At 40.4% G+C, this 14,117-nt stretch overlaps 1 protein-coding gene across 3 annotated transcripts; it reads left to right on the top strand.

The window, feature by feature from the left end:
- Positions 1–121: 121 nt before the first annotated feature.
- Positions 122–13,598, top strand: vmp1 (vacuole membrane protein 1). Of its 3 annotated transcripts, none has more exons than XM_062386021.1 (12): positions 122–181; positions 678–787; positions 1,100–1,232; positions 1,603–1,693; positions 2,229–2,339; positions 5,613–5,780; positions 5,990–6,121; positions 7,973–8,053; positions 8,197–8,313; positions 9,851–9,912; positions 11,497–11,596; positions 12,529–13,598. In XM_062386021.1, exons 2-12 carry the CDS (start codon positions 709–711, stop codon positions 12,670–12,672), a joined length of 1,218 nt encoding a protein of 405 aa, XP_062242005.1. In that variant the 5' UTR covers positions 122–181; positions 678–708; the 3' UTR covers positions 12,673–13,598. The 3 variants fall into 3 exon arrangements, with proteins under 3 accessions (XP_062242005.1, XP_062242006.1, XP_062242007.1); XM_062386022.1 differs by having other exon boundaries at positions 171–265; XM_062386023.1 differs by lacking the exon at positions 122–181 and adding an exon at positions 353–578.
- Positions 13,599–14,117: the final 519 nt, after the last annotated feature.

Here is a 14,117-nt window from a genome sequence, read left to right as displayed (position 1 = left end):
GCGGTAAATATGCACTTTATAAAGTTTGCGTTTGTTTTAAGTTACTGTACATATGTGTATTTCTCCATGTAAAGCTAATAGCAAACCCTCTTTTTTTTACATTCCTTTATGACTGAACCGCTTTACAGTTGTACTTTGACACGTCCCACGTCTATTTCCGGGTGAGGAGGACAGGATAGAGGTACGGCTGTCATTTCATTTTTACAAACAACGCTCTCTCGCCTCTTTATCGTGTGTTTTTTCATATGTCTCTATCGGCATAGCGGTAAGAAACAGTTCCACACTGCTCTTTGGAAGAAAGCCGTCCCGTTACTGATTGTATCTCCCTCAATTTCACATGGGGGCCGCCGACGTGCCTAGCTTAGCAGTTAGCACGCTGGCTAGCCGGTTAGCATGTGGAGGATGATGTGTTCGCGTTTGGGATCATATCTCGTGACAGGCTCACCGTCACGACGGCTGTTGTTTCCGGTAACCGTGGACAATTCTGCCGTGAGATGCTGTGATACCACTCACCCATTCACCGTCCGGCTTTATAAGATATTTCCCCACGGAAACCAACCGTATAAATCAGTTAGCTGGTGTGTTGATAACGCTGTGTTGCTTCGAACAAGCAGTGAAGAGGACGCTGTTAATCCGCCCACAGTAACGCTGTTGTCACCCTGTCTCTGGTGTCCTAGACTGCCCTGACCTGCCACCACCTCGATCGACATGGCAGCCAATGGAGCGAGCTGTGAACAGCCGCAGAAACGTGCAGCACCTAAAAACAAACAGAATGGCAAGTCTGCAGGTCAGTGTCCAGCGAAACCTCAAATTACCATTCACCCCTGTGATGTCCCTGAAACGTTCAGGTTGTGTAATCCCTCTAAATGGCAACACATGGTTTGAGCAAGTCATAAAAACTCTGAGGCTGAGTCATTTTTACTGTTGCTTAATCTCAGTTTCCAAATGTGCGGCCGACTGAGCTCATAGAGACGGAGACAACTTGTTGAAGTTATTTGTATCATGAATTTAGCATTGCCACCTCAACAGAATGCAGTGATCGATGAGGTTGAAAGTACTTCAGTGTGTGGGCCTGATTGTGTTTCTGTTTGTGATCCAGACTCGTCAATAAGGAACAGGAGACAGAGAGATAAAGAGGAGCGTCTGTCTCTGGTGTTATGGAGGAGGCCTGTCACCTCGCTACATTACTTCCTCCTGGAGACCCTGGTGAAGCTAAAGGAGTGGACGCTTCAGTAAGAAGTAGAACCGGTTTCTCTAGAGAACCTCTGTCTGTGCACGAGTACTTACACATGTGACATGGACCTCTTGTCCTGTTAGTACACGATGACTGAAATGATTAGATATCAATATTTATAATGATAATCCTATGTCCCCGAGAAGCTGGAATCATACAGTTTATAGTTAGTCAAACTTTACACTGTAGAAAGATCAACTGCATTTACATTTATTTGGGAACTACGTATTCAAACCTACAAGGTCATTTGTGATTTTAACCCCTTCCATTAAAATTCAAGAGCGATAATAACACATAATATGGTTTCAATGTTGAGGTTTTGTGCTTGTTTCAAGGTTGACATGTTGTTTTCTTCTCTTTTTGTTCAGGCTCTGGCATCGACGAGGCACAGTGTTGTTTTTTCTGGTCTTATGTTCCCTTTTCTCCATTTTGTACTCCACTGAGGGAACTCACCAACAGGTAAGGCTTGAGTGATTTGTGTTTTTTTTCTTTTGTGTTGTTAATAATCAACAGCATTGCTTCATCACTAACCTGTTTAAAGGTTAATGATAAGACGCTATTAACCCACCTAAGACCGTCACCAGAAGAAAGTTAATGTGTGGAGATGATGAGGTCTGCCCTGTTGTCATGTAACCCTTGATCACACAGGCAGTTGGCTGAATGATCTGTTTACAAATTCCTCGGCGCAGTTATCTGTCACTGTTAACTTAAAAGGATGTCAAGTTTAATTTTAGAATGAAGACCTTCCCAGGGTTATCCCATTAATCGTAATAAGCTACACCAAATAATCAAAAGTATGGAAGACGATTGTCAAAGACACTTTACATCGGTTACCAAACAGAGAAGGAAAATAATGGAAAATTACTCGTAATATGACAATTTAGAAAATGTCCCTAAATCTTTCCCCTTGAAACCAGTTGTAAAAATAATCAAAGTTTATTCACCATTCCCTTCATTATATTTGGTTTATTTACCTCCTTTTCTTTCACTTTAGTATGTTCAGTACATGGAGAAGAGGTTTCTATGGTGTGCCTACTGGGTAGGCCTTGGGATCCTGTCCTCCGTTGGCCTTGGGACTGGCCTGCACACCTTCCTTCTCTATCTGGTAAGAAACCACTAACAGTTTGGAAGTGTGTACAAACAAAATGTCCTTAAATGGGATTAAACGTCTACTTGGAAACAGCATACTTCTAAAAAATGTTGGTGAATGGCATATGTGGCACAAAAAGTAGCAGGTATGGTTTAAAAAGCTATTAAAGTAATTCAGTTGCACATCAGCACACATAATAGTGAAGCCATACAAAACAGACAATAATACATTTTTTTCCTCTGTATCTTAAATGTACAGGTTGGTAAATTGGTAATTTATACCACAAACTATTTACTTCTTGCTACAAGTACAACTGAAAACTCTTTCTGCAAAAGTCATGTGTGTGTCTTGTCCTGTAGTTGCCAGATGATGGCGTCATACTCCATATTCATTGTCTTTGACTTCTTCAAACTCGCTACACTTTGCCACATCTGTCCAAGTGTCATTTCCCTTGACAGTCAGTCACAGAATGACTGTATGATCGAGTCATTGAAATACGTGTCATTTGTGCTAGCTGTGGTTAAAAAGGAGAATTTATCAAATTGAAAGCGATGCAGGAATCATGCACTTCAGCCTGATGATGTGGCTTCTCTTCTGTTGCACATAACGCACACAGATGTGGGAAGGCTGAGTCAGCTGTTTCCATTGTAATTGAATAATCGGAAAAGATGTTCCTGGGACCTTTTTTATATTTTTCAGAGCTGGTGTGTAATCTCTCCTTTTTATTCTTTTCTGCTTACCATATGTTTGCTTGCGTGGTTCCAAGTAGTTTTTGTTCTTCTTTGTACAGTGAGTCCAACAATGATGGAATAGAGGAAGTGGTTAATACTAACATTTATTGTGTGTACTTTTGTGCACTCCTGAGTGTCTACAGTATAATGAGTCTTTAGTTGTAAATATTTTTTTAATAAAATTAGCGAAGATGGAATAAAAGATTGCTTAAATATTTATGTTTGCTGTAGGCAGCCCGTGTCATGTTAACCTTTTGCAATGTGGGTTATACTCATGTTTTTGCCTTCGGAGGTGGCATAACACTATTAACTGAAAAAACAATCAACCAATCAGTCGGTAGCAAGTTTAAAGGCTTAAAGTTGTGGGCTGTACAGATTTATGCAAAACTTTGTGGATCATTGGACATGGACTAAAAAAGAGAACACATAAAGGTTTGGCTAGTATCTGGAAAGAGGAGGGCATGCAGGAATTGATCACTTTCTTTAACTAAGCAAGATATGGCATTTTCATCAATACCCCAGGGAAAAATAAATAGATCTTGATGGGGGAAAATCAGGCATGTTCAGGGGACTGATATCTATGAGGGTGTGCAATTTGATGTAGCTTCTTTGATTTTGGGCTAGTACCATTCTCATTTGTGACTCTGCACATCCCCATCCCCATTAGTTGAACCATGCAAAGCATTCCCTAAATTCCTGTGACCCTCTCAAATTTTTCCACAAAAAAGTCAATGCATCACTGACCACATGATGTAAGGCCCCCTGCTCATTAGGAGACTATGCTGTTCCCAGCTCACCAGATCTTAGTTCAGGTTGACCGTGCTGCAGCTCCTATGACTGCTGCCTACTCAATGTTGATGTCAGCCATGGAAAGGAAACTCCCAGATTTAATGTTGAAGGAAAAACCCGACATAGAAACAACAGAGATAGACTGTGAATCTACCTCAAGCCTGGAGAATTAATAGTTAGCCCCCACAGAGAGGGTGAGATCATTCTGCTCATGGGAAAGGGGATTCACGCACCACCAGTATTATCTTATGATTCATCTTGATGCTTTGGAGGTCACTGCTTTGCCTCTATGTGTTGATTTATAGTCTAAATATTGTGGTTAAAGGAAACATGGCAAGATATTGTGGCTTTTACTGATATATTTTTCCTTATGATCATATCATCAACAATTTAGAGCATATTTCAATACTACCACATAAATGACTATTCACTGGTTCAGTCCACCAGTTGTTCAGACTCTACTCGGTCTGTTCATCTGAACAACACCTGACCAGTCTCTCATAGATTTTGTTTGATGCCCAGTAGATGAACCTTAATAATGTCAAACTTTGTGTCCTTTTTAAATCAAAATTTCAACTTTAACCAACAAGAGGTCAGCAAATTTGAGGTGGGTGCCGTGATATTTGCTGAGGGGATGGACTTAAATGATCCTGCGGTCCTTCCTGTTGCGTCACCATCCCAATAATCTGAACACCTTTTTTAGATGAGTTAGCTTTTTGAAGATAACAAGTTATCATCTCTTAATTATAACTAACTATCTCATATTGTCAACTCACTATTTCTTTTAATCTCATGATTAAGATTTTCTTGGATCTCATACTTTTGCATTAATCTTTATTGCTTTCACTTAGCTTAAATGGTAAATTTGAAGGCTACGTTGTGAAATCCACTTGCTAAATGTTTACTGAGCTAAAGAGTTTATTCGGTATCATTCGTCTTCCTGTATGTGAAGATTTCTACTCCGGTTGGGTTGGCAAACAAAGATGTTGAAAGCAGGAGGCCAACGCATCACCTGTCAGATCAGTGTATCAGAATCTAGTTACAAACTGACTCACTACTTCTTAACACGGTCTTGTTGTGTCATGAATGAAAAAGCCTGTTTAGTGAAGTCCTGTTTAGTTAGAAAGAGACTTTGTTGTGTAAATATAGAAGCTGCCTGTGTGCTCACACTCAGAGCAGGGTCTAGAGTTTCAGGGGGGAGGCATTTAGCAGTCAGCGCACACTCATGGTGTGCTGTCCATCTACTGTCAGTGTTGTCTCTATTACCTTGAAGACACATAATGGAATAACTGTGTTGTAGTTACAGGTGGGCCAACTGTTGTTGGGGCCAGGTGGCTCAGCTTAACCAGACGCCTTCTCACTGATAAATGATGAAATGCCTACCTGTCACAGAGACTGTGACTCAGCTCCTGTTCGTGTGTGTCTGTACCTGTAGACAGACACAAAGGAGTTGTGTTCAATCATGCAACAGCAGCAGGGTGATTTTAACTGTTAGTATTTAAACAGTTTTTAAAGGTCCCGCTGTTGCTTAGTAAATTAAAGGTGTATCGACGCAACACTGATCATTACAATGATCCAAAATACTTCTTCCCCCGACTGTTGCAGTTCATCCTGCTGCTTAATTTCTCTTAACTTAAGTGTTTTCCACGTTTACAGCCACATGTCCAAGTGTCTCTTGACAAACAATAGACAAAATGGATGTCTTTACCTATTTGATGTCCCAATTATTCATTCTGTTCATGAAAGCATCCTTTTTTCTCTTTATTAGGGTCCTCACATAGCATCAGTAACCCTGGCTGCATATGAGTGTGGCTCCATAGACTTCCCAGAGCCTCCATACCCAGACCAGATTGTCTGTCCCCAAGGTGGCGTGATGGACAGCAGCATAACTCTCTTCTCAATCATGTCAAAGGTCCGCCTGGAGGCCTGCATGTGGGTAAGTATTAGGTTGAATTCAGAGACAATACAGCGAATCTGACTCAACATGTTAATATGAATCCAGCAAGCGAATGTGCCTGCAGGGCACAATAAATAATTGTTCAGCTTCAAGTCAGTCTATAAAATCCAAAAAGTTGGTGGCATGAATAATTACCTATGTCTGATGTGAAAAATATAATTTAAATGTATAATTTTGTTTGGATTCAGGGTGCAGGTACTGCCATCGGAGAGCTGCCTCCATATTTCATGGCCCGAGCGGCTCGTCAGTCGGGAGCTGATCCAGATGATGAAGACTACGAGGAGTTTGAGGAGATGCTGGAGCAGGCTCCAGGCTCTCAGGTCAGAGTTGAATATGTAAAATATCTGTATTTTAGCAGGTCATTAACTTAGGCACATGATTACTATGAATATTTTACAAAAAGATTTAGGAAGCATTACCTACCTCAGATCTGCCTCATTTGATTTGAAGTCATTTAAGATGCATCATTTTCACACCACGCATTTATTAAGAAAGTTGCCCCAGCTGACCCAACATTCCGTCTTCAATCAAAAACACCCCGTCCCTTTGTTTAGTGCCCAGATATTGCTCATCAACTTAATATGATCTTATCTAATTGGGTCTTATCTTCATAATGCACAACTGACCATTGAGCCACTGCCCACTGGTTGGTCCGAAAGTTCCATGTGACTTCAGTGAAGCCACTCCCACCTTACACTTCCAGTAAATTTGTCTGTTCGTGGGTGAGTCACCCTGAGCACTGTTCCCCCTTTAATCATTCCTCAGGCTACACCCGCTCTCCCTCCCTCCCTCACGTGTCTCTATTCACTGGCCTCTAATTTGAATGACAGACAGTTCTGTCAGTAACTGAGCTCACATGACTGGAGACTGCTGAGATCAGATGCTGAGTCAGCAGAAGAGAAACCAGCTAAGTTGTGAACAATGTCTTCATCACCTATTGTCCCTTCACTGGTTCTCAGCTGCGGAAGCCAACCTCCCAGCACATTTCTGTCATTTATCCCCAGAGGTCAGAGGTCAGAAGCATCAGAAGCACTTTCACTAAGCACTTCTTATAAACTCATGGGAATTACACAAAATATATATATTTTTAATCACTTCATGTCATGTGTTGGTCATTTGATCAACAATAAAAAAACCTTGATAAGCATTAGAAACATTAGAAAGGTGTGAGTGTAGGCAAAAAGAGCATTTACTTAATAATGTCTAGTTTTATTTGGTAACATTCTTACAATAATAATCAATAAAATATAACAATTAAAGTTACATGGGAAACATTCAGACAAACATGAACAAAATCAGGGAAAGAGAATTCTTAATAAAAATAAATATATGCATCAAAGATATTATAATTATATTATTTTTTAGATACAGAAAGAAGTTAATTATTAAAATTGTGGTGGGTTTGAAAATGCACATGTATTTTCATAATTTTGTCATTGCTTACAAAATCTTGGTTGAGATTTTCAAAGCATTTGTTTGTCTGCCTCTTATTCTCCCTCCTGCATCGACGGTGATCTCTCTCTTGTAACCACAGACGTTTCACCCCCACAGTGTTGGAGATCGGATCAAAAGATCCTCTGCACTTTTGTACAACACATGTTTTAGTTTCATCGTCATCAAACCCCCAAAAATCTTACAGTGCTAAAAAATAACAGGTATTTTACCGCAGTGCTCTCAGTAAAGTTCATGTTCTGTGTAATAACACTGCAGACAACACCACTGTTTATTTAAAGACCACGCATCTACGAGAAGCACAAGGTTATTTAAGCAAAAAGAAAATGGTGATTATGTGTTCAGAGATTTCCACGTGTATACAAATGTTGTAATGCAGTGGAGTGTAACAGTATTGAAAGTTGTTGTCAAGATTCAAAACGTAATTGTCCAAAATTGCTGGTATTAATAGAAAAGAATACAATGCATTAAAAGAGAAGATGCAATTCCTCGCCTGGAATAAAATTTCGGAAAAATATAAAATACTGTAGAGTAACAGCTCAACAAGTCCTTAAGTTCCTCCTTTGTTGCTATTGAGCTCCATACTGTGAAGTGTAAGCTACACAGCAGATACCTGGCCGTCTTTAATATAGGAAAGTAATCGCATCCAGTCATGTCCAGCTGCAATATTAATTGTGTTTAAATATGTCTGATTTGATTTTTTTTTTTTGTAATTTCAGGATTTTGTCACGAGAGCAAAACTGGGGGTCCAGCACATGGTGCAGAAAGTGGGATTCTTTGGGATCTTGGCTTGTGCCTCAGTAAGTCACAATAAAAAAACAAATTGACTTGACAATACACAGTTTCTTTTTAGTTACAAGGGATTTTAGATTAACACCTTTTGATAATCTCTGGCTGTGTAAAGATGATGAATCGCTAAGATTGACTGATGTGTGTGTTTCAGATCCCTAATCCTCTGTTCGACCTGGCTGGAATAACCTGCGGCCATTTTCTGGTTCCTTTCTGGACCTTCTTTGGAGCCACTCTAATCGGGAAAGCCATCATCAAGATGCATATACAGGTCAGCGGCTCAACAAGAAACTATAGAAACTCAACAAAATAGACAAAAACATTTTTTCATTTAAACCATGTGGGCACATACCTGCAGCATCTAGGCTTTGAATATTACTAATCCTTTCTTTCATGTCATTGCAATTCTTTGTCAACAATGTAATGGTGCATTTCAAAATGGCCCGGTCTCTCAGAAAAAGGCTATGCCGTGCTGCCTGACTCATTTTAAACAATCACCGCAACCTCAGAACGTGTGGGAGAGATGAAAACTAGTGCTTAGATCGTGACTCGTGGCTGTGAGAAGGTCCTAATTGTGTCCTCTGGTGAAGTCTGTTGCATTTGTTCCTCTGGGGATTCCTTCGTCGTCCTTGAGAAGCATCCAAACCATCTGAAGATGGCTCCAGATGAAACGAGGGACGCTTTTAAAAAGTCTTTAACAAGAGCTGGGATTTTTTTTCCTTTTTAAATGAAGTAGATCAAAAAGACTTTTCAGTCATGGAGGATATTGTTGAGTCTGCTCCACCGGTGACTAATGTAAGCCTTTACTGAATGATGCTGTCGGAGTCTGGGTGAGTCGTCGAGTGTCTTAACAAACTGAACCAATGCAACTCTTAGTGGTACCAGCTCATGATCTCACTCTAAGACCTTTCAGATAAAGCTGTGGCGCAGTGGGGGGTTATGGAGGATGTAGAGTGGACATGAGAACGCAGACTTCAGAAAAGGAAATGGAGCAGACAGCGAGACGCTGCAGGGGGGTGACTTTTTTCCCTTTCTTTGTACCTTGAGCCCCTTGGACATCACGTGTCATATCCTGTCTTATTTTGTCCAGGGGGTCATGTGTCATGCTTTAAAGCAGATCAGATTCAGGACCAGAGGACGAGAATATTGTGGTTTTGCGCCCCCCCCTGCTTCAGTTCTTTGCAAACCACACAAAGCCCCTCGCAGCCCAAAATGTAGCTCTTGTTCTGCCAGGTTTGATTTTTTTAATTAGTGTGTCTGCAGAAACTGGCCCATGTGGCCTCTCACAGCTGCGCCGCTAAAATTAAGAATCAAAATGTCTACATATGCATCTGTCCGTCATGTGTTTCTGAAAGACATGCTGGTGTTCTGTTAACTTTTTTAAACTTTTGTTCAGATATCTTTTTTCGTTATTTCAGGATGCAGATGCACATCAGAGTATTAGGGCAACTTCAAGGGGGAGAAAATGTCTGAGATTTTGAGAATGAAGTTGTAATTTGAAGTATCTGTGCTTAAGAAAGGCGTTGCAAAATTTAGGGAAAAAAATTGGCTTTTGTGATTACATTTGTTATATTAAAAGGCATTTCTTGCTCCTCAAGAAGCAGTCTAATTGGTTTTCAAGATTTTGGATCGAGAAGGAGTGAGGATTCTTTTCCTTGTTAAATTACAAAACTTTTGTCTAAATATTCTGTCTTTATTCTCAAGATCTCTATGATTTTTCCCTTTTTAAGTGGCCCTATTAGACAGTCTTGGTCCAGAAAGTAGTGGGTTATTAAAGCATCTCAATCTCTCTTTTTTTTTTTCTACAGAAACTATTTGTTATCATCACCTTCAGCAGGCACATAGTGGAGCAAATGGTGTCCCTGATTGGGTAAGTGTTTGTCTCATTGTCTCCCCCTGGTTTGTGGTTGACGGAGCATTTGTAAACATTTACAGATGCATTTTGGACGACTGATTGGATATCCTGTATGAAAAGATGCTTCATAGCAGGGGTGTGCGTGCAATGCGTTTTTGCATTGTCTGTCCACAAAAAGGTAGAGTAATGTAAACCATCTCTGCAGCTTTGGTGGTCAGACGTGTGAGGTCCCATCCGAACATGTCGATCTGACTCACTGAGAGAAATCCCCCAGCAAGGCGAAGCATCACAATCATTGGGAATTTATAAAAAAAAACAAAAAAACATTCAGTGGCTGATGAACGGGTGTCAGATGTAACTCACTTGCAGGAATTAGAAGTAACATACCTTCTGCTGAAGATTATATCAGGTAAAATTAGCTTTTCTAAAAAAACACGCACTAACTTATATTTGTTTATTCACACAGCCAACGATGACTTTTTCATGAATGTGATTCCTCTTCTACGTCATAGGAGCTGCTTAGGTTTCTGTTAATCTACAGACTGATGTATGTTAACTTCCATGTATGTGATGTCCAAGTGTTTAGATCTGAATCAGTTTCTCTCCTCGAGTCTTTCCCATGAAAATCAAATGCCTCTCTGTGACTCGCAATGATGAGTGCTGATGCTGCTTCATTGCTGATACAGGATGTTTTCATAGCAATTACTTTGGTTTGTGTGTGTGTGTTGTGTACTTGAAGTGGGAGAGATAACAAGAATGAGTCAGTCAAAAACAGTTCGATTTACTTGAAGTCCGCAATTACCCAGTCCCCTTTTTAGTGCTTGTTTAGTAAATTGTCTCTTTTTCGTTTTGCTATGTCTAGTCAAGTCTAGATAACATGTTTGTGACCTAACTGGGGACAGTTGAATTTTAAACAGTGCAAAAGCCTAGTGAGTGTACGTGTGTACAGTCTGCAATATATTTTTATTTTCATGGTAATAATAAGTTTGGAGTCATGTAGAGATTCTGTTTAAACTGTTTGTCCGGGCCAAATGGAAAAGCTGCAACACCAATGCCTCTCTGACATAAATTGATAAAATGGCAACCATTATGATTGTCCCCCTAACCCCAACCCCCTCCACCTGGTGAGACGATCCACGCTGCCTAATAAGGACATGAGCACCCCCTGATTGGCTGTCTTTCCACCCAGAAGGCAGCAATGGTGGTAAAGGTGATGACATCATGGCGACTCACTTCCCGATTGAAGGGGCTGACACAGGCGCCTATAGAGAGCAGAAGAGTATAAAAGGAGGATTGAGAAGCTGCTGGTTCATTCCTCCCTGCTCCTGCTCAACAGGAACAAGTAGAGGAGGTGGAGGATCAGCACAAGGCCCACATGTGTGTCCTGCAGCAGCTCTTACAGGGATGCTGGTGGCTCAGTGAGGGCTGTTGGTAGAGTTCAGGGAAACAAATGAGGCTCTTCTAGGGAATCATTATTCTGTGTGAGGCCTCAGTTTTGGACACGTAACGGTGCTTTTAAGGGTAAGTGACTTACTGTTCTTCCTCCCTCTTTTCCTGTGTGTGTTTCCTGTGTGGATGTTTGCGGGGATGCAACATCAGGTCTGTGCCTAAAGTAGGACCAGCTCTCCAGAAGCCCTTCAGCCAGTACCTGGAGGCCCAGAGGACCAAGCTGCACCATGATGGAGGAAGTGCACCAGCGGTAAGAGCCAAGTCCAATATATATATATATATATATATTGATGTTTATACATATGATTGTTAGTGTTTGGCTTTCTGTGCTCATAAAGAGTTTAAATTCAAAACTAGGAGTCTTTAAACTTAACAGAAACAATAATGTGACCTTTTTATTGTGATAATTATCAATATTCATTTATAATATTTTTTAGATAAGATTATCCTTTATTTGTTAATTCCTTTTTCCTTTTTCTATGTTAATATAATATAGCCATATCGCCCAGCCCTGATTTTTGCTATTTTCTGCAAGGCCATGCAGATCTTGAATAACAAGAGAGAGGAGCTTTTTGTTACTAGACTGACAGACTTTATTTGTGAGGCTGATACTGATAGACCTTTAAAAGTTTCTAAGTCATTTATTATCACTTATAATGCTTGTTTTCACTAGTTGGCAACTGTAATATTATACATAATTAATATAAATAGTATATAATAGTGCTTTTAACAATTCTCAGTGAAACTTGACAAAAGAGGACAAATAAAAGCATCTAACTGTTAATTCAGTTGTATAGTCCATATTGATGGCAGTTTCACTCATAGGGCTTAACAATCTGTAAAAGGTGTGATGCCCCTTTCCCTAAAAAAACTACCAAAAAAAACATTGTGGTAAATATAAAATAAATGTCATTATCACACATTCAAATGTAAAACTCTAGAATTTCAACAACAACTTCTAGTGTTAAAATTGTCTTTTTAACCAAAGATAAAAAAGCATTTCCAGTGTTAAAAGTCCTGGACGTATTTATTTCAATGACATTTTCTATTATCTACTGTTATAAAAGCCGGATGCCAACAAAATTCATCTTGTTAGAGTTTAGCAGGATTACTATATGCTCACTATCTGTACTACTCCATTGTGCTTTTAATAATGTTAATTTACTCCCTGATTTTCTGCAGGATGAGAACTGGTTGTCGTGGGTGTTTGAGAAAGTGGTGCTGGTCATGGTCTGCTACTTTGTCATCTCCATCGTCAACTCCATGGCCCAGAGCTACGCCAAGAGGCTGCAGACGCGGAGGAACTCGGAGGAGAAGACCAAGTGATGACGGGGACAAAGGCAGTTCAGACATCCCAGTGACTGTGTTTCTGCTGCTGAGAGCCCTGCGCTCAGACCCAGCCACTCACAACTTAACAACAAACCTCACCCTCATCCATTCTCAAAGAGGCTGAATGCTCGAGAGAGGAAAAAAGAAAGAAAGAATGAAATCCAGGCTCTGTTGGTTTTGGTGTGTTTGAGGATGTATGCTACTGTTAACTGTTTGTCCCTCCTTCAGGTTTTGTAGTTCTTCCCTTCATCTCACTGTCTATGTAGCGCGATCGGTCCCGCTGTTGATCTTAACATGTTACTTTAACATTAAATTAACCCTTTCATTGACCTCAGAAGTGAAGCAGCGGTTTGGTGGTGGCTGCTGTGTTCGGGCGGTGCCCATCAGATGCTATGCCTTATGCAAGACGGGGGGGGCTTGGTTTCCCTCGAACATAGTTCTTTACTTATAGACTTGATTGTTATTTAATTTTGTAACATGTATGTATGGATGTATCTTGATTCATTTGTACAGTGCTGCCAAGATAACTGCGATGGAGGGTCTCTTGTTTTTTTGTTTCAGGGTTTAATTTTCCTTATGTTTTTTTGTCCTGTTCGACAGTAAGAACAACTCTTGTCGTCTTTTGTTTCTGGAGGTGTCATTTTAAAATGGAGAAAAAAAAGCAATATCAAGATAAAAAAAAAACGATGGGTTCTGATGGTTTGCACACAGTGTAAATATCTTACTCTCTTTTGGACCGTATGCGCAGATGTCATTCTATTCCAACGGTCTGTGTGGACGTGAATCAACTTGAACCAAAAAGGTGATATCATTTGTAAAGTGACATTGTGCTCTCGGCTAACTAGTCCCATTTCTACTCTGTACATTTAGGTTGGATCAGATCATATATATAAAATCATGGAAGTCATGGCACTTGTTTCCAAGTCTGAGTCTGTCGTTCTTTGAGTCCTCCTGGTGGATGAGACCAACTTTGAATTGTTGAAGCGTTTAACAACTTGCTGTTAGGAAAGAGCTAATGCATAATTCTCTCTTAGACATGGCCATCTTAAAGGTAAGTGAAAAGCTAGGCCCTCATAACTTTCAATTTGAAAATGTTTAAGTAAATTGTGTATGAAGAATTGCATCATGTCCTAAATACTTTGAGTCTTTCTTTCCACCAACCGGCCTCCCACATCCTCCATATGTTGGTCATAAGGCCGGGCTGAAATATACTCTGGAGATTAATGTCCATCTCCATCGTGGGGGGAACATCCCCTTCCATACGCTCAGTAGAGAGATCCATCCCGTCAGCTAGCTTATCAGACTGGTGTTGGCTGTTGTATTACCGTGGCAACACTGGTTTGTAAGCTGGCTGAAGCTGTGGCCCTTCAACATTTCCTGGGGATGTTCTGCTCATGTCGACTGTTCCAGGTCCAGACTTCAGCGGCTCCATGTCGGGACTT

The sequence above is a fragment of the Platichthys flesus genome, chromosome 4 (genome assembly GCF_949316205.1).
Source record: "Platichthys flesus chromosome 4, fPlaFle2.1, whole genome shotgun sequence".
Lineage (NCBI taxonomy): Eukaryota > Metazoa > Chordata > Actinopteri > Pleuronectiformes > Pleuronectidae > Platichthys > Platichthys flesus.
Note: the sequence above shows the minus strand (reverse complement) of the source record. Positions and strands in the feature narration are given on the sequence as shown.